At 38.7% G+C, this 21,477-nt stretch overlaps 1 protein-coding gene and 1 pseudogene across 1 annotated transcript in view; one reads left to right on the top strand and one right to left on the bottom strand.

Annotated features, from left to right (window-relative positions):
- The window catches only part of LOC141915687 (pantothenate kinase 1-like), a 37,110-nt gene extending 31,463 nt beyond the window's left edge, over nt 1-5,647 (top strand). The window contains exons 2-3 of the mRNA XM_074807471.1: nt 2,768-3,107; nt 4,097-5,647. Coding sequence (XP_074663572.1) covers nt 2,768-3,107; nt 4,097 — 341 coding nt within the window. The 3' untranslated portion in view covers nt 4,098-5,647. The remainder of the gene's footprint in view (nt 1-2,767; nt 3,108-4,096) is intronic.
- Nucleotides 5,648-5,763: 116 nt separating this feature from the next.
- The window catches only part of LOC141915686 (kinesin-like protein KIF20B), a 28,527-nt pseudogene continuing 12,813 nt past the window's right edge, over nt 5,764-21,477 (bottom strand).

The raw sequence follows: 21,477 nt of genomic DNA, 5'->3' as shown, positions 1-21,477 counted from the left end.
AAAGATAGAATTAATACATTTTAAAAATAATCACTGGAATACAAAAGTGCTTCTACTGTCACTGCAGTTGTACGGAAGTTATATGAATTTCAGTGGGACTTATAAGGAACTTTGAGACTTGGCTTTTGTTCTAATTGGTCAACCAGTCAGAATAGTTGTCATCTTTATTGCAAGTGATTCCAACAGATAGCTGGTGTTAGCAGCTGCGAAGAAAATTAAGCTGCTGTTCTGTGTAACAAATACCAGTGGTTGTGAACTGATGTTGTGCTCTTTATTTGTGCTGAAGAAAACTGCTGCTGTTCTAGGAGCAAAGTTCTTTTCTTTCTGCAGCTCTCCATTTGGCTCACAACAAAATGAAAGGAACTTAGATTCACAGAGAGAATAAACTAAAAAAAAAAAGTGGTCTCTTGGCATTTCTGCTTGCTTTTTAAATGTGAGCATTATGTGTACCTACCCCAAGAGCTACACAGACTAGAAATAACTTCATGGTTGTTTTTTACAGTACTTACTATTCTTTGTTAATCATTTAGTTATGACTCCTCAAAATGTTAAGATACAAAAGTGAATGTCTTGGCAGCCATTTATGAATAACTTTCAACTGTTAGTACTTAACACTTCTATTGCCTGGCCTGTGTTTGATAGGAGGATAGAATGCTTCTTGCCTCTCTTAAAGATTAAATCTACACTATAGCTTTAAAGCAACTGTCAGTGCAGGTAGAATGTAGCAGATTTTATGCCCTTAATGTAGAATATTGGAAGTTGGCTTACGCTTAGGTAAAGGCTGGTTCTGTATGGCACAGTCCATCCTGCTTTTACAATTAAACTTCCTGCTTGTGCAGTTAATAAACATCCAAGGAGGAGACTTACTGTTCCAGTGAGAGAGGTAATTAAAGTTTTCAGTAGCTTAAATAAAGATTTGTGTAAATCACTAATGAGATTGGCGTCACGAGTTCCACTGCATTGTAGTGTTGTACGGTGTGGACCAGACCACTTTTGCTTAAATGTTTTCCATGTACTTCTAAAAGTGTTTGAGATACAGGTTAGTGTATGGTAACTTATTTTTCCTCTCTAAAATACAGCCTATTTTAAAAAACTTTGTTTCAAATTCTTCTCATTTCAGGGAGCTTTTATGCATCTGCATAAGATGTATCTTCCCAAACCTCAAATTAGACTCATTTCAGTGTCTTTGTGTCTTGCAGGGCATGGAAAAAGAAATTAGGCTTTGCAACAGGTAACAGTAGCTGCTCTTAGAAAAACTAAACTGTAGGCAAGGTACTTTGTGGGAGTTTATGCATTATGCCTTCCTTGTCCTTAGGGAAAGGGGGGGAGAAACTGACAATGCAATTATTTGGCATACATCAGTGGAGCCAAATAACTGTTTTAAACATCTGTCATTTAAGGATTGGGGTGGGGGGTGGTGTGTGTATTAAGTGTGAAATTTAGGCTTTAGAATTATTCAGCCAGACAAGAATGACACTGAGACCCTTGTGGTTAGAGGTAAATGACGAAGCTCCTTTCAGCCTGAAGTTGAATCACTTAATACTGAACTTTGATTACCTGAGGAAGAACAGTGTGAACAGTACCTCCTATGCTTATTAAAATCTTTGCCCCAAGTTGTTTACATTTAGGTTCACTGGCAGAAATACCAGTAATACATATGGTGTCCACGGTTTGGAGTTTGTATCAATGCTAAGTTGGGATGCCCTAGTTGGTAGAATCACGTTTCTAGCAAGTCTGCCTGATTCCCCCTAAAAGCAGAGAGGTGAGTATGTGACTGCAATGTTAGATATGGATCTTAGATGTTAGCCACATACTCAGTACTTTTAATTTCTCTAAGAAAAATTACTAGTGGCCTCCTTCTTCAGTACCTGTGTATAGATTTTTGTATTCTCACTTCTTACTGCTTCATAAAGTTACCTGGTTTGAAATGTATGCATGTATATAAGCAGAGCAGGCAGACCAACCTGGTTCAGTTAGTATCTTCTGTCTGCGTGTTCTCCATAGTGATTTTCTCTTGCTATTAACAGAACAAAGGCTTTGGTAAACCTAGGCTGGCTGTTTCAAATATATATATATGCTGAGAAGCAAATAGTGGCATTTCTTGTATAGTTGTGTGATAGGCTAACACATATACCAGCAAAGGGAGTCTATGCTTAAAGAGGACTGTCAGTAGTAAATATTGAACTTAAAACAGCTCATCCTCTTTCTGCTAATATATGCAGGTGATGTAGTTCCAGCAGAGCTGCTAGTTCTGGTGGGTTGAAGTCTGGAGACTCCCAGCGTAATGGGAGAGTTATGTATTGCTGCTCCTCAGACAGAGCCTTGTGACTGTGGAAATTCCGACTGGTCTTGGAAAGGCAATTGTAGATGTTACGCAGTGGGAATGTGACTTGAGAAATCTTGTTCTCCTGTTTGGTTGTTTCTTCCTCCTCCCCTCCTTAGTCTATTTTAAGAATTGGTGCCAGGAGTCAAACTGGGTGAAATGCAGTAAAAAATATTTTCACTTTATTAAAAGCTGCTTCTCCAGAGAAGAGTATTTCGAGATTTTCTTTAGTCTTTTTCTTAACAGAGGCTTTATGAAGTCTTAACTTAGAGAGGTGTTTAATACATGTGAATTGGACACATAAGTGCCCACCAGTTTTCAGGAGCGGATGCGGTTACTGTGACTGCACTGAATTGTCATTCAGCAAATGTTTTAACGGCTATGTCTAACTTGTATATTTATAGTGACTTTCTCTTTCTTCCTCCCCAACCCCCTTGTCCTTAGCATTTCCATGGTTTGGAATGGATATCCGTGGAACGTTGGTTAAACTGGTCTACTTTGAACCTAAGGACATTACTGCAGAAGAGGAACAGGAGGAGGTAGAAAACGTGAAAAGCATTAGGAAATACTTGACCTCCAATACAGCCTATGGCAAAACTGGCATTCGTGATGTCCGTCTTGAACTGAAAAATTTGACTATGTGTGGACGCAAAGGAAACCTGCACTTCATCCGCTTTCCCAGCTGTGCATACAGATGGGTAGTGAAAAGAACTTCTCCAGTTTGCACACTACGCTCTGTGCCACGGGAGGTGGAGCTTACAAGTTTGAGGAGGACTTTAGAATGGTACATGAATGGTTCAGTGGGAAGTACTATGGGAAGACATTATGGGAGTCCTTCTGTTAAAACTTGCAGAGAAAACGTTTTTTTGTCTATCCTAACTGGTTAAGACGAACTGAATCAATTCACATTTGTTAACTGGTGGAATTGCTGAGAACGTGGAGGGACGGGGAGGGCATTCTTCTTGCTGGATATTCTACTGAAGTATTATTGTGCAGGATGTCTTCAGTGAATGGGTTTTTTTAGAGTGCAGCTGTGATGATCAGATGCATAATGATCAGCTGAGGGTGTGTTATGACAACCTAGAAGTCTGAGACTAGGTACTCATCTTGCAAACTGGATATCTATTAGAAAACCAGAAATTAAACCATACAGGCTGGAGATCAGATTCATGTTCCTTTCCCCTTGTGTTAGTCTTCAAGCAGACTTAAGTCAAGAGTCTGGAAGACCAAATGTGGAGCAGGGGGAGGAATAGTGTATGGAAGCATGACAGTAGCAAGCTAGCTTTTGCTGTCAATTCTGGGAGTACGTCATGTGAAGAAAGGCAGTTCATAAGGTGACTAAGTCCCAGATCCCCTAGAGCTTAAAAATAACCTCTGCAGGGAGCTCCAGAAGCTGATGTAAATCTGAAGAATTGGGATGCTGCTGTTTGTATTAACTTTGGCAATAGTCCTAGCTCCCAGATGAGTGCACTAGAGCGCACTGCAAAAATTGATTGTGGCGACAGAGGCATAGAGAGCTGTTGTACAACCTGCATTAGAGAGAAATAGTCATTCAGGAGGCAGTTGTCTGTTGCGTGACAGGCAGCTGAATGTCTCTACTGGAACATATCTTCATTTATTTTCTGTAAAAGAATGACTAGTCTGCCTGTACCAGAGCAGTCTCACTAAGATTAATGTGAATGATTTACTAGGCAGGCAGGTCTGACACTTCTGCATTTATTTTTATTTAGAATTATCTGATCATCACCTGGATTTTACATCTTTCTTTTACAGAACGAAAAGAGGGAAGAAAGAAGATGTCAATACCAAGGATGACAAGGAAATCTAAGTCCTCATTCACACAGACAGATGAAGACAAAAAGTTGAAGCAATGGAAGAACTGAATGATTGGTGGATCAGGCTCACTTTGCCACTTTCAAGTTAGAAAAAATAAAGTATCAATCTTTGTTGACGAGTACAGGGGTACAACTCCATTTTACAGCCATGAAACTAGAGAAAAGACAGTATGAGAATCTGATCTTACAAGTCAGGATCTACAGAACTGAACTATGCATTATCCTTATGAAAAGACATTTCATGCTCAGACAATCTGCTGGATAACAGCAGAGAAAACCATGTCAGAGTTTGTTGCCACTGAACTGACTCACAGCACTGTTGTCACATTTAAGTTACTGTCACATAAAGATCAAAGGAAAACTACTTCTACTAAAGACATACTAATGACCATTTTTACGTTGATTTGCATTTTTAAAGGTAACACATTTGTTAAAACAAAACTGCAACAGGTATCTGAAGTCCTTTTTTTCCTCTCAAGAAAAACAACTTTAATCTCATGTTCAAGTCAATCCGATTTTTTTTTTCTTCAATCAAACAAAAGACAACAGAGAGCAGCAGTCCAAGAAAACAAACAGACAGAAAACCCCACTTATAACTTAAATCATGGAATCATTTCAAAAGGACAGTAAAGTTGCAGCTGTACTATCAAAACTAAGCAGCACTTATCTGGCTGTATGAGCAAACTATCACTGCCTCTACAGACCAACTGGTTGTTGCTGATGAACCAGTATGGCTTGGAGGAAGGGAACAAAAAAAAAATAAAAAAATCTCAGACTCGATGTTGACAGAGAACTGAAAAATTTCTGTGGTCAAGACAATACCAAACCTCAAAATGCAATCCTGTAGAGAAGATATTCTTCCTGTGGTGCTATACACTATACATGTGCAAAACAGACTGATAAGGAGTTCTTTAAACAAAGGCATCACAGAATCATATAGATGATGGGTGACAGACCAAAATGCAGTAATAATCAAAATAATCCAATAGTCCATGTAAAAACAGTGTTGTATGGTTGGCATTAATTCAAGAAAATAAGAATAAGAAAGCTGCATGAGCAACAAGTTAGAGTACCTGATCACTTACTGGGATTGTCTTGTTCCGTCCATGCCAACAGCAGGTCCTTGTCAATGTAATTTCAGCTCTTTCTGAAAAGTGATCAGGACTGTTCCTCAAACAGTGCAAAATCCTATGAAATACAGTCACTGCCCGTGACTTAGGTAAATGCTACATTGGTGAAACCAAAAGTGTTTTAAATGTTTACTCAGTCACTGATTATAAGCTGAAACCTTACTACATATAGCTGTTCTAGTTGAGCAGAAGTGGATGGTTGGAATAAAACGTCAAATGTCTGAGAGTGGGTCACTTTAATAGCAGATTATAATTATTTATGGATATTATAATCCCCAAAGAAAGAATATTGTGCTTATAAATTCCTTTAGAAGAGTAAATAAAAGACAGTTAAACCACACAAGTGATAAAAAACATCGTATTTCTCCACATAGTGCCAATTCCTTTTTTTGTCACTTCACAGGATTTATTGCATACTCATTTTTTTTTTTCACTAAAAGTTATGGTAGGTATATTGGCCGGCTGAAAAAAACAACTTAAACCATTCCACACAGGCATAGTTCTTACTGCACAATGGATAAATTATGAACACTTCCAAAGACACCATTCCTAAAAAAAAAAAGATTCAGAACAAACTTCTTGAACAGTATTTCAACTTTAATGGAATCAGAACAGTAACCCATCAGAACAATTCTATACATCTCTATAAACACTTTGGAGCATGACTAAGTACCTATTACTTCCTATATACAATCACCTGAAATAATACACTGTAAATATGCCTTAACTAGAAAATACAAACATGCTTTTGCAAGATTATTTAGCTCTTTTTGAGCGTAGCTGTCGCTTGATGATTAGCTGATCGCTTTCCTTCTCTTTTTGTTCTATAAAGACCTGAAAAAGATGATATTTCAAGAGTTACTCAGCATTTCTTCAGGGACAAATGACATGCACTTCTAGACCCACGTAACCAATAACATGGTTTTTCCCAGAAGCTGTTTTCAGAATTCATTTTGCCTATTATCTTTTAGTCAGAGGTCTCCAGAATAGAGACACCATTTTAGTGCATCATAATAAGCAAAAAATACTGGGAACATATGAAATCCCATTTTTTGCTGAAACAAATATCAAAGTCCAAAGAGAACAGTGATCTGAAAGCAGCTCTCACTTCTTATCTCTAATACTCATTTTGTGAAACAGGAAGTGTTCAGAAAACATATTTTTAGCTTAAATTTCTTTAGCTTTCTGACTTTCCCGGGATTCAGTCTTTAACTTTTCCTTCCACTTCCAAGCTCCTTAGCTTCTTTTGCCCTGCCTTCCTGTCATTTCTTTCAGCCTCCTGTGGACAGCATTTTGGTTACTGCTGCATCTATTCATACAATTTACAGAAAAGTCAACAGAATAACTCGGTATGGGCAAATGCTCACCAGAGCGAATGAAGAAGGACTGAACAGAATGAAGAGATGTACTTCTAACAGCCAGAGCACGCTCAGCACTTTAGTTACTGACAAAACCATAAAGCTGGATTTCAGAAACCGTCCATCAAGCCCTGGCCTATAAGACTCTCTATAGGCTGGCTTAGACAGGGCAACGCAATTTAAGCACACACAGAAGGCTACTGAAACTGTGCTTTGAAAAGCATGGCTGTATCCAAATCCTAAAGTAACCATAATAGCAGCTGGGCAGAAAAGGAATCGGAAATTACCTCAGGTGCTCACTTGCCCTGCAAAGTTCACTGTACACACAGACCTTTCTCTTCAGTGTTTCAGTCAGGCTATTCCAAATCTATGGATTCCTTCATGGTCTCTAATTCTATTATCCCTTCATGCTACTCTTAAATGAACACCAACTACTGGAAAAACAGATTAAGACTCAACTGCTGTACTAGAGGAAAAAGTAACACTCCACATACCACAGCTAAGGTATCTAAGACTCCAAATGTGAAGTGACTACTGTCGGGGTGATACAGCAAGTCAGCAGTCACCCGCAGAGAAGAGAGGTGAGAAAACAGAGACAATTAAAGTAATGCATCGGGAAGAAAAGACCAAAAGGAATGGTCAGGTAGAATCAAGACATAAGTCAGTACTTTCAAACCTCTTCTGCAGTTTGACTCGATCAGGTTTGTTCTGTCCCCCCAATAGCTTATTTTAAGCCCAGATTACAGAAATAGATTACAGCGGACAGAACACTAACCCGTAATCACTTACCGAAGAATCAGGGACATCTAGAGAGCAAAAACTGTCCATTGAATACAGCTTTCTCTTAGCTCGTTCTGGCTCGAGCTCCTTTCCTTCGACACTTTCTGGTTCTGCAGACTTGGGAGAGCTTATTGTTGCCATCAGCTGCTTTGCTACAAGAAAAATTTTATCGTAAATCTTATTGGTTTATGAGCCTCGAAATTAATGAATAAAGGTTTAATGAATAAAGGTTTATTAAAACCAGTTTAAAAAATGAAACAGGTGTAGTCTGAAATTTAAACATAAAAATTCAGAAGTGGTATGTATTTGACTACCACAGTCTTCTATATCCAGAAACAGTTTTCTATAGCTTCAAATGCAAAAGCTTAAAGGACACATTTAAATAGCACCAAAAAAATCAATTGGGATTCAGATTTCACTGGATGTTAAATACAACAGGAATTGAAAACCAGGCTTAACTTCTTTGTACTGACAGAAGCACAAGGCTGAGTCAATTTTCTCTATGTACTTGTATAGTTTTATCAAACTAGCACCCGCTCTATGAAGAGATGAGTGTGTGCATCTTATGAGCTAGAAGGAAAGAAGAGATCCCAATCAATACTAAGTTATGCAAAAGAGGGAAAAAATACAGGACATGGTAATAAAGGTTACAAATTAGACCTCACTTGCTCAAATTAAGTATTTTCAGGGTGAAATTTTGATTAGTCTGAATCTGGCTTCCACTGATAATGACATGTTGTCCTCATGGAACCACTCTGACATGCAGAAAATTTTAAAAATCCCACTATCTTAATTTTAACTGTCCATGTTGGATAGTGACTGACCTTGTTTTAACCAGCCAAATAGTAGTGTCTTTTAGAATTTAACACTGATGATTCTTTGTGCCCTCTGCTAATTTTAATCTTTTTTTTAAAAAAACCCAGTAACTCAGAAATCATGTCTTACTGTAGGAAAGGATAAAAATATATTCTTCAATGGAAAGTCCTAGCAGTTAATTTTCCCAAGGCTATGCTTAAACTTAATGAAATCCATTAATTGCTTCATAGCCAGTTTATTGAAGTCTTCCACATATTTTCAGGAGATACCAGCTTTCAGACTCTGGAGAACTAATCTTCCTCTCCCACATACATACTTCAAAAAACATTAACACAATTTCCACAGAAACAAAGCAGGAGGCGGGGGAGGGATTGCTTATGGAACAAGGTCAAATCTGGGTTTGAATTCAACTCTTGATTTTTTTAGATCAGCAGGTCAGGTTTCTGAAATTGCCTTTAACTGTTTTACTGTAAGCAAGAACAAAGTAACTCAGACATTTTGAGCTTACCATTGCTTTTAGGATCGATTTATCCGCACATACTCCACACTGCATCCTTCTGCTCTACCTGGCTTACCTTTCACACTTAACCTAAACTTTAGAACCATGTGGTCCTTGTAATCCAGTCGGCCTCTTCTACTCTGCAAGATTCAGCAGAGCAGGCCCCAGCTCAGACTCCATTGTTTCATAAATGAAAGAACAACTGGATGCAGCAGACGTGGCCTTTAACAGCACATACATTAACAGATTACAGTAGAAAAAAGCTCTTCTACAATACCCAGATAACATGGAATAAGCCTTATTTATTCTGTACAAACCTTTAGAGTGAATAGTAATAGGAGAACTTTGGAAAAAATCTCCAATTTTTTGTAGTGTTCCATCTTTCTTTTTAGCTGACTTTTTACTTGAAGTAGATTCTTGCTTTCTTAAGGGGTATTCTTTTCTTTTCTTCTGTGTAGAAGACATCTGTACAGAAATACAAGATCATTGTTTAAGTCGAAAAGTTGACTTATCTTCAAGTTTAATTCCATTTTGTTTGACTTCAATGTTATTTTCAAGCTGACATTTTGAGCTTTGCAACTGATACCTCTGTTCATTACACTAATGATACTGCCGCAGCAAGCAATGTAGACAACCTTATTTTATACCCAAAAGAAAAAAAATCGTCAGAGTTTCACAGAATACATTTAAGGGCATGAGTAATATGGGAAACAAATAGTTTCTTTAAAAAAAAAAAAAAAAGATTCAAAGTTTTAGAGTGTTTCATTAGACCAGCTGCTCTAGTTATAAAACAGAAGAAAACTGATGGTGAAAATAAATCTACTGTCCACCCTTTGAGCCTGCCCAGGTTACTACTAAGGCCTAAAATCGTATTTTTATAGTTGTCATGCATATAGATGACACAAACCTTAGTTTTACTTCAAAAGGAATTGCCTATAACATGACATATGCTAAGAGTATGTTCAAACTAGTCTTCATAACTACTCAGCATGCAACATCCTTCCCTGTGAATCCCTGTAGGCTGCAGCCAGTACACGTTCTGGCAAATACAGACTGACTGTCCTTGGTTAGCTTAGAAAGTTTAGTAGGAAGACAACGTACGTGTTTAAGAATCCTATGAAAATACATAGATAAGATACTGCTGCATAAGAATGTTTGCTCCTTTCACAAGTCCAGAGATTTGAGAAGAGATTTGACAAGCCAACACACAAATTGAAATTAATAAATCTAAGTGTAAATTCAGATTTATGGTGACAGGTTGGTAGCACAGTGCCGTTGTTAAGCTGTCTTGTAATGACATCTTCTATCTTGTGGAGTGGTGCCAAGCGTTCAGATAACCGACAGCCATACCAACTGATAACATCAGAACATGGAAAGAGGATTTTGTTCTCTAATTAGAAGGGAGTCTCTGCAAAAGATTTGGGTTTGTTTGTTTCTAAAAAACCAAGAGGGTTTTGTTTTATTTTTTTAAAAATTTGACATGAGCAGTATGTGGTTATTTTAGCACTACAGATTTCCCCTCAGTCCTTAGTTTTAGTTTTTACAATGCTTTTCAGTTTTAGGAAATTTAAACCAAATTGTGTCTTCAGCAGACTTTAACAGTTAAAGTTACTGAATCATTTTATAATCTATCTCTGTTTGGCATATGTAACATGAAGATAAATATTTAAGGGTAACATTCAGGTGAATAAAACAGCAATAAAATACTTTTAAAATTAGTTCCACGTTATTGAAAAATTACTTAGCTAACTGTCATCCCATCGGGGTATGAACATCTATACTATGAGAGGATTTACAAATGGATTGGTAAAACGGTCTTCTCAAAACATGGGTGACTGCGTTAGAGGAAATATATCCACCTGTAGAGAAGGTTCAGTGCTTTTTCAGTGCCTTCAGAAGGATGATTGTTTTTACACTGACTTTTCCAGCAGCCTACGAGAATACTCCTCTCAAAGAAAATTGGTTCAAGACATTGGAAGTTTAAATCAAATCTGGACATTATTCCAGAATGAAGTGTTCAATTCCAGATGAATTAACTTACACAGCTTTTAACAGTTACTTTTGCAATCCAAGTTTAACAAAATGAGTTTATTGAAGTACTGTTGAACACTAATCACTGAAGTGACCATTTCCCTTAACTATTTTACTAAGAGATTAAAAAAACATCACTTGAGAACACTTGAAGGAGAATGCTAGAAAAGCATCAGACACTTCACTCCCCAGCTGAGACTCAAAGCATCACTTACCACTTATGCAGATGATCCACAGGTCATCTCCCTTATACTCACCTGTCAGCTGCAGAAGTCCTTAGAAGTAAAGAGATTCATAAGCCCCACAAGTAGGATTACAAGTATGTAAGTACCACCACAATGAGGTGTCGGGGTTTCAGAGCCTTTGTAAGTGTCTTGGAGATGTGTTCGTGCTAGTGCTGATAAAAGGCAGAGGAAAGAAATGTGCAGTTCAAGTAGGAGCAGAAAAGATTTTTACCACCCTGAACTGCTGTGAAGCCTTAGTCTCGCACGTAAACACCCCAGCACACTAGGAAGGCTGGTGCATATATCCTAGCACAGCTGAAGGAATTAAAGAGGAATTAAGGTCTACAGAAAACAGGGAGATTCAGGTGCTCGTGCAATTAGTTCTGTATATTCCCTCTAAGTACAAAAAGATCAAAGAAAACACAGACTGCAGAAAAAGTCAAAGGAAGTGGTCTTGAAACTCTGAAATGCATTGATTAAGCCCAGGGGGTTAACTTGTAACTGACTATTAGAAGAGATTATAATTGATACCAACGGTTGCTTAAACCAAAAGAAGCAGTTCTATTGAACTGGTCTGTAATCCTGCAGATCACAGCCAGAGACAGAAGCAAATAGTAAGAGCAAGGAGAGAGAAATGTAAAAGGTAAAGAGGAAGTACCGATCAGGGACAAGCGTCCAGAGTCTGGATAAACTGAAATCTATGACTTTATTCAACATAGGCCAGAGATCCACCACTGGGCAGGGAGCAGGGCATGGGGGGGAAGAGGTTTAAATATTCTCTGTATATATCCTTAGGATCTCAGTGAGAATCAAAAGGATAGGATTTTAACAAATGATCAGAGTAATAAATTGAAGAACTGCACAACACATTTTGTCAGTTGGTCTAGGTCATACCTCATCCATCTCTTCACTCGTCCTTTTCTTTCTTGGCTTGAGCACTTTAACTGTAACTGGTAAGGTGCTGCCCTGGTGTTTCACCTCCATCTTATCGGGTTCCAGAGGTGTGAACAGAATTTCCATCTCTGGTTTTGGGAACCGACTAGTATTTCCACTTTCTGTGGACACTTCTGAAGAGTCAAGGGCAATTTCTGAATGCTCCTGCAAATACATGGAAATTTTAAGAACACAAGTTTTAAAATAACTGAGTTAAAAAACCCATAATACATATCTTCCCCCAATGGATTGCAAAGTAAGCATTCCATTTCCCAGCTTTCACTTTCAGAACACTTCTAATTGAAGGAATCTACTTCAACCATAGCAGAGTTTAACCCTTACTTTCTAAATCTTTGTTACATTTTTTAAAATGTAACGAAGTTAACGTTTCTATCCACAATCACAGAACTTGAACTCAGCCTGATACTTTGTTTCCAAGTCATTTTGCTCAAGGGCAGAGACAGTCACAGTTTTCACAAGTAGCAGTAGTAGAATGGACATGACTTTCACCTTAACTCTGCTGCTCCTTAGGAGCTAGGCAGTAGTGGGAGCTTTTGAGAGAAAAGTATAACCTTTCTCTAGCCTATCTTTAAGGAACTCTCCCTTCCCCTTCTACACCAGAGAAGCTGTGTAAGTAACAAGGTCCAACTAGCAAGCTACAAGCCAAATTCAACCTGTGAGAGGCTTCTACATCACTACCTGTTCTCTGGAGGAAGAGCAGGCATTAAGGCAGCCCGCAGCCCACAAGCTGAAAACCTTGTCTCGTACCTGCTCACAGCCAAACCGCACGGACTGCACAGGGAGGGGGGGATGGAAAAGTCAGTTTGCACAATTCTTCTTCCTCAGCAGCACTTACCTTCCACCATCCACCCAACCTGTTTTTCTTAGCAAAACCAGCAAGTTAGAGCTGTGGTCCTCCCAGCTCCTGCATCTCTGTGGCAGCAGTTCAGCTGCTGGCTAGCATACAGGAATGGATTCAGCAGCTGTTTGAATGAAACCTGAAATATAGGCTTTTGGGGTTCTTGGTGGTTAGAAACTGCAGGTGGCTGCTACTACTGCTGCTGGTGGGGTCCCAAACAGAGCAGCTGCTCTGGCTTCTTTAAGGGCACTCTCCTCTCAAAAAGGAAAGTGATCAAAGCTCATGGAAAGCCCAGAGATAGTCACATTCTGCAACAGGCTCTGCTGGGATTCTGAGTGGGGATACGAGCACCACTGCATTCCCAAGAATGGAGTTGGCTAACAAAAACATTTTTCTTTATAACTGCTACTTCATGAGAGTTAGCCATCAAAAAGTTACGTAGCAATGGCTAGTGTCATTAGCTAACACAGCTACACACAAGAATCCTGTAGTGGAAGAAAGCAAATCCAATCTGCCCTGCTACTGCTCATCCATTTAAAATTTTTTCAATAATAATCAGCCACTTCATAAGCATTGGTGAGAGGTAGGATTTCAAGAGCATGCAGCTGAAGTCAGATATAGCTATTCACATGATTATGTTATACATCTTTTATTTCTACCAAAAGCCACTAAAATCAGGTGATCTGATCACCAAGAAAGGTATTTGCAGAATAAAACTTTAGAATTATTCAGACAACAGGATACATTTTCTTCCCTATTCTGCATTTAGCAAAACCCATACAACTGCATAAAATTTTTAAATTTCAGTTTTGTACCTACCTCACTTAATGAAGAGGCACTGCTAGGACATCGAGATAATGGATAATTCCCTTTAACTGCATCATATCTAACTGGAATACTTTGTCCAAGTATAGGATTAGTCCTGCTTTGTTTTTCCATAAACTGTAAATATTTAGAATGAGAAAAGATTATGCTAAACTGTAAACCTCAAAATATTTTGATTTTTCTAAAGCTACAATGTAAAAGCTCAAGTGCAGACAGCTAATGAACACCTGGGCTGAGAGACAACACAAGTTTAAGGCAGTAACCTCTACTCACGATGCCATCATGAGATGTGCCCTGCTGGGTCTCACCAACAGTCCGTCTAGTTCAATATTCTGCCCCAAGAGTGGCAAAGGGAGATGCTATTTAAGGATAACATGGTGATCCTGGTCACCTTGTCATCTGTCCTCTCCATACTCTCCCAGCATTCTTAGCTGTGCATTACAATTGTCAGAGTCTACACCACTGCCTAACCCTCAGAGTATCCATTTAAAAATATATTGATCGATTTTTACTACAAAATTTTTCTAATCCCTGCTGACAGTAACTGTTTCCACCACCTCCAGAAGATTACTAACTGCTTCATATAGGAATATGTTATTTTAGCTGTCTTAAAATTACCTCCTATTGGTTTCATGAAGTGCTGCCCAGTTCTTGCAGGATTTTAGCAAGGACAGTTCTACCCATCGCAGCCATGATTTTGTAAACCTCAGTCCCACAACCCTCTGGTGGCCTTAACCTCTCCTAATCACAGTGCCAGCTTCTTAGCCTCTCCTCACAAGGCAGGAGACACACATCGTCTTGATCACCTTAGATTTTCTTCTTCACTCTCTTTCCTGAGTATTATTTGACTTCCCCCCAAAACTCTACCCCATTCACTTCACACCATAACAGTTTCTCACATGAAAATCCTGGTAGTAGCCTCTCCTTATTCATAACATCAAGTACTGTGGCTACTGGCTTGAGGTAAATACTTCAGCACCAACTGTTCACAACAATTCTTCTCTGTAACTAATTTTATAGCAAAAATAACTAATTTTATGGTGCTCTCTTAGCTGCCATTACAAAGCTGTATAAAGCAATAACCATTCTGAGAGCTCCTCTCTACTCCCTCATACATCACAAGCTTTATCTATACGGCACCAGCTGAACTGACGAAGGAGCAAGAAACTGGCCAGTCTTATTTGGCAGTAGACAGGAGAGAGATGAAGAGATGCATTTCATCATTCAGCCCAGTTCTGCCACAAGAGGAGAATCGCATCTTCTAGCAGCCAGGGGAGGGTCTGCTAGAAATCCATGTTCAGCTCTCTTCATTACTAGTTAGCAATGGAGTCACAGAGCATTAATTCAGTTTAACAGGAAAACTACCTCACTGAATACTGCTCACGTAGCACACAGGGATTTGGTCAGAATCAGAAGGCTCAGTACAGGTGCAAGCCTTTTAATTTTTGTTCAGGAAATATGCAAAGTCGATCTTTTCTTTGTGTAAACTTCAAATATTGTTTTGTTTTTAAGTAAGATGCAAGATACCGTTCTGTTCTTGTGAACCCCATACGGGCTGGCAGCTCTAATTACAGAACCATCTCTACTACCACACTATAGGTGGTATCAGGAAAGTTGTCTGAGCTGAAATCCCCTTAGCACTGACATAACCAAACAGAGGTGACATCACAAATATTATGTCTTCAAATCTCTAGAATCTGGATTAGTTAACTAGTTTTTCCCTCAGGTACAGAAGTTTTATAGTGTATAGAGAGGTGGTATTCTCTTAACTAAAGTACTTCTTTTTCTGAGAGGGAACTTGAAAGAGGGAGAGAGAAGAATGAACAAGAACTCAGAACTAATGATATAGTTAAAGTACGAAGAACTACAGAAAGTAACTTTTGGGAGATTCCCCATGTTGATGAAATATATACTGAGAAAACAACAAAACAAAGATGTTACTAACAACATATCATTAGTACATACTTTCTATAAATATAACAAACATACCTCTTTGTTTACAGACTGATCTATTTTATCTTGTCCTTCAGGTAAAGGTACTTCTGCCAAAGACTGAAGACTTTTATGGTTAACGCCTTGTTTCAATTCCTTTATAAAGTCATCTTTCTCAGCCAGCTGTTTTCTTAGTTCTTCTGTATCAGTTCCCTCATCCTAATAAACATAGCAAAAATTGCCACAAATTGCAGGATTGGCAAAAGAAATTAACATGTGCATGAGCATCATTACAATCATTACTCAGTAGCACCAGTTTTAGAATTGCAGGTCAAACAGCCAGCTGTCCAACAAAAAGCCAACAACTTCATGTATGAGTGGCCTCTACTTAAAGCCAAGAAAGGTCATACAACAGCCTGGGAAGATGTCATGCAAAATTTTTTATTTTACTTTACTGATGTAGTTCACCTCCCATTTGAACTTTATAAAAGTTCACCTGCCATTTGTTCATGAACTTCTTGGTTCTGTGCAAAAGGCAGCAGATGTGATAGTTGTTTCAGATTTCCAGTCCAATCAAATCGCAATGATCAAACAGACTTGAGTGTTTATTTGAACTACTGAGTGTTTTGAAACTTCAGTTACTGTTACAAATTCAGTTTCAGAAAAGCATAAAGCTTTATATTAGCTGCAAACAATTTCAATATGTTTGAAATAGAGCCAAAATGTAGTGTTTTGCAGAATTAGTGAATAACAAAAGAAAAACCACAAAAACCAACTACAAAAAAAATCCCTCAGAAACAAGAGAGAGAGAGAATGAGAGAGGACCTTTCCTGAATCCTTCACCGCCGCTTGTTTCAGTTCCGCTATTTCTTTATCTTTTTGTATGGCGATAGAAGCCAAAGTCTCGAGCTGTACTTCCAAAGCTTCTACTAACTGATCTCTTTCTTCATGCCACTTTTGAAGATTGCTGGCCTTTTCTACCAGCTGTGCAGCAAGTCTTTCCTGAATGGGGGAAAAAAAAGGTTAGATTTGAACACCACTTCTACAAACCATCTGAACTGTTCTGACAGCTTAGTTTGGCATAGTCAGTACTATCTTATGGCCTTAGTAGACTTGAGAGCCTATGTAGATCTTAAAAAGCTCACACAGAACTAGTTTCACTACAAATATACAAAAGCAAACCATGCTTCAAATGAGAAAAAACGGTATCTAAATTGATACTCTTTGTGAAGAGAATTTTTGTCAAGAACCACCACTCCTGCTTGCCCACTTTCTGATTTTATTACTGGAAAGTCTCAGGCAAGCAAAGTCACAGACAAAGTGAAAGTAGTCCCAAGCTCCTAACACCCCCCTGTACTGATTGCAGGTCCAGAAGGTCATTGCTAACTACTTCTAGATGCAAGTACAGTTTTAGATTGCACAGATTCATACAATAATTTCATATGCTTAAGAAATTACAACCTTGATACAGCCCAGTGACCAGGCAAGGTATCCACCTTGTTATTAACTATCAGTCACTCTACTTTGAAAGTGATATGGAAGCAAAACCACTAGCATTTTGACCAAGTATTTTTACTGGAAAGAAGCTTTTTTTGTCAACTACTGCTTGCTTCTTCTCTTCCTTCTAAAGCCTCATAGGCTTCCCCCCCCCCTTTTTTTTTTTCCCAGAAAAGCCAAGCAACAAATATTGTTTTTCAAGGTATGTTTTCTCAGCTTCATTAAGTAGCAATTCATTTAAGCATAGGTTACTTATTGGTGTTTTACACACAAGATGAAGTTTGAAGAATTCATAGCAAGGCAGTGCTGGTGACAGGATAGAAAGGAACAGGCACTTTCACTTCCATTAGGTGTTATGCTTTTTCATTTTGTGCCACTCCTGTTCTTCCCTTTTCACATGGAGATGATCTCATGTAGGCTTTGCCATGTGATAAATGAGGGGACTTTGACAAAGGCCAGCTCCCCTCAAGCGCCCACACTGTTAACACTTGACACGAGATCTGCTCTGTACTGAAGACTTACGCTAGAGGACTCTGCCGAGACCTCCAGTCACTTACAATTTCTGCTTGTTGCTCTACACAACGTTTTCTGTCCTCCGCAAATCTTCTCATTTCTCTGTTGCGATGGCTCTCAGCTTCTTTCACTTCACTTATGAGTCTCATTTTTTCCTCCAGCCAATTCTTTCTTTCAGTTTGATACTTTGCCTCATTCTCCTATTTTAGTGGAACCAGAAATAAAGCCATAGGCAGAGATTAAGCAACACAAAAAGAAGTCTTAAAATCCAGATTACCATTAAACACATTAGTTTCAAAAAGATAACAGAAATACTAGCACAGTTTTACTCCAGCATATTCCCAAGTGCAAGCATTACATTCTCATTTGTTCTTTTCCATTTAAAAAGATTGTGTAGCAGTTTTCAGAACTTATTATTCAGACTGGCATGTCTTCAGGGAACAGACTTTTCTTCCTCTAAAAATGCTGTGGGTAAGTCACAAACACTATTAAAGTTACACCAAAGGTAATGGCAAAAAGACCCTTTTTACTTACAAATTCCCAAACTTTTATATTGCCTTGCAGGACACGTTAGGAAACCTACTTCAAGACTGAAAGGCAAAAAAAGCAGCACAATTTGAATGGTAAACAGAGATAGTGTGTAACCAGGAATGTTACTTCAATCCACAGCAACTTTGCCTCCTTCTCTACCACAATCAAACCTTTTGTCAGACATTCTCCCACACAAGACAGGAGGCACCTGAAAAGCTGCCTGGGAAAAAAGTCTACTTTCTAATCCAAGGAGAATTAAGAGGTAAACCCTCAGCCTAACAGGAAGGGCTTACAGGTCACACAGCAAGCACAAGATCTTTAAAGAGTCTGATTTATTTGCCCAAGCAACTGATGGGAAAAAGGTCTGAAACAATCCAGCTCCTGACATCTGTTCAGGACAGCTGTAAGAGGAGCCCGGCTAGAGAAGCACCGTCCATGGCAGCACACCACAGCGAAGGGTGCACTGCACTGTGGGGCATCAGTGATGCTGTGTATTACACAGACACCGCATTCAGACTTTGCTGCACTGGCACACTGCAGTTTTTAGAGGAGGTTTCCTTCACCAGTGTAAGAACTTGCCACATCATGCCCCAGCTCTTGAAGATAATGACACAAAAAAATTTAGACTTCTAAATGAAAGTTATGGTTTTAAACCTAAGTATGAATTACATCACCATATTTTACCTTCAGTTCTTTTTGCAGTTTTATTAATTTCTCATTTTCATCTCTGTTTTTTTCCGTGGTGTTGCTCATCTCTTGCTGCCAGTCAGTATTGCTCTGGTTATTCTGCTTCCATTGTTCTAGTCAGTACACAAAATGAGGTTATATAACACACAGTTTAAATGCATATTTGACCACATTCACATCCTTCTACTGAAGTTACTTGGATTTATCAGCTATGACCACAAAGGGACAACAGAAGCCGTTAACTGTTAGAAGTTTGTTATGTCCTATATAAAATTAATGCCTAAATAACACTCAACAAATCAAACCAGAGATTTAAAGCAGCTATCACAATACATCCAAAACAACTTTGCCTCCTTGCTCCCTTTCCATTGAGAGATTACCCTGAACTAATCTGTTGGTCTCTTCTAATTTGGCTTCAAGCACTTGATCTTGTTTAATCTGAGTCTGTTCTTGCTCTTCTAATGCCATCTGCATATCTTCAATTAGTTTTTCCTTTGCACACTGTCCTGGTTGGGGCCAGGACAGAGTCAGCTTTCCCTGGGCGGAGAGGGAGCACAGCTGGCGGGTGGTCCCGATGCTCACTGGAGTATTTCCCACCGGCGATGCCGTGCCCAGGGGGTACAGCCGGGCCGGGCTCTCTCTGCCGCCGCTGGTTTCGGGTGCGGTCGGGTGCTGCTGGGGGGGGGGGGGCGGTGGCCGCCCTCGGTAAGACACTGCTGCATTTTACCCCTCTCTTTTTTTTGGACTCACTATTGTTACTGTTGTTCTCTTGTTATATTTAGTAAATTCCTTTCTTTTTATTCAACCTATGAATTCTCTTCTTTCAGTCCCTCCCCTATTTCACCGGGGAGGGGGGAGGTGAACGGCTGCCACGTGGTGACTGGCTGCCGGCTGAGCTCAAACCTCAACACACACAGATCTGAAAATAAATTTACAGATGAGCCCCCATCCTAGCTCCCACCATTCTCTCCCAAAGTGCCTTCATCACAAGTAATTTCCCGCATTGCCTGAGATCCAAAGCTCTGTTAGACAGAAATAGAGTATCTCTATGGAACTTTCCAAATCCAGAATTCTGAAGTGATTCCCATCAACTTGATTTAGGTGAGCATGTCAGTGTTAACGTCAGACTAAGGCTTGATTATATGAAAAACTAACTTATTCAACTGCTGAGTGTTTATCAAACCTGCAGAAACTGTTACTGTGCTAGTTCATGTTTCAGGGTTTGACTTTGTTAACATGGCCAACTAAAGTGGCAAATAAACACCAATATGGAGGAAGTTAACACTGATAGAGCAAATCCAGCCTTTCTTTGGGGCTTATGTTTCTTATTCTGAGACTGTTTCTTTGCTTTCAAATATTCCTGATAATAATGATTCAATAAAAATTAGTTCCTGACTGTAACGTTTTAATGCCCAGGTTGGAGTTTCTCAGTATTTTAAAATATAAATATGCAAGACTCTCCAAATTAGTTAACATCACAACTCATTATGTTGCCATTGCACACCCAAAAAATGGCACAATAAGGGCTTTTTCTGACCTTTCAACACTTTCTGATACTGTTCCAGCTTCTCTTTATTCAACTGCTCCTAAATATCACATTGAAAGCGAGTGAAAGAAAACATGTCAAAAACATGTTGAAAGAAACAAATATACATGCGAGATATTAGTAGCTTGTCATTCTGAGCTTTAATAAGTAATAAAGTATTTAAAGACAAACAGTAGAAACTAAGTTTTTCATATAGTGAAAGGAGCATTCAAGCTGACTAAAAAAGTGTTTAGAAGACATTACTACTAACATATCTAAGTGTCACTCATCAGAATCAGGGTACCTACAGGTATTAAGTATGTATTTACTAGGCAGATTACTCTATTTAAAACAATTTGCCGAGGTCCTGCAGTGAGAAGTTCTTTAAACATCTTTCATTCATCCATTAAGACTAATTTCAGCTGGCTACTCTTGTTTTTACCCCAATTTCTGTAAGCTTTCTCCTGTTGGTTGGAAAATTTGCCTCATACTGGATTAGTTAAAAAAATTAAAAGCAAGTAAAATTTAAAAAAATAGAATACCTTTTTAAATTGCAGGATTGTGTGATGTTTGATCTTTAATGCTTTACACAACTTGTTTTTAATTTTCTGAAGTTCATCAACTTTGTTCCTCAGGGATTTCTCCTCAGCTTGCATTGCACACACCTGTAACAATGCACAAAGACAGCAAGCAAAGCTAACATTTAGCTATCAGCCTTTTACAATCTCTGCAAGTTATCCAAGTAAAAAAATACTTTAATCAAGAATCAAATTTTTGCAAGCATCTTTGCTAAATTTCAGGGGCTAGAAGTGCACTATGCTGTACATCCTTCCTAGGGAACGATTTTCACCATAGAATCAAGTATTAAATTTGGCAGGAAAAAAACAACAAACCACATCACCAAAACCAAACCACCAGGAAACAGCCTGATCAAACTACACATTCAGTTGGCCTTTAAAAAAAAAAAAAAGTGTTTCCTGACATGTGATCCCATCCACTCCTTGCTACTTCCCAAAGGATTATACACTGCATGTTGAGTAGGGAAAAGGTCCTGAAGTGTCAGGCTGCTGGGGAAGACATTAATACTTTTTCAAGGCTTAACTTTCAAGCCCAAACTCTTGCAATAGTCTTCTGGATTTTAAGTTCTTGCGATATCCCATGAGGTTCTGAGAAATCCTA

The sequence above is a fragment of the Strix aluco genome, chromosome 27, assembly GCF_031877795.1.
Source record: "Strix aluco isolate bStrAlu1 chromosome 27, bStrAlu1.hap1, whole genome shotgun sequence".
Taxonomy (NCBI): Eukaryota; Metazoa; Chordata; class Aves; order Strigiformes; family Strigidae; genus Strix; species Strix aluco.
The sequence above is the reverse complement of the archived record's forward strand: the minus strand, read 5'-3'. Positions and strand labels throughout refer to the sequence as shown.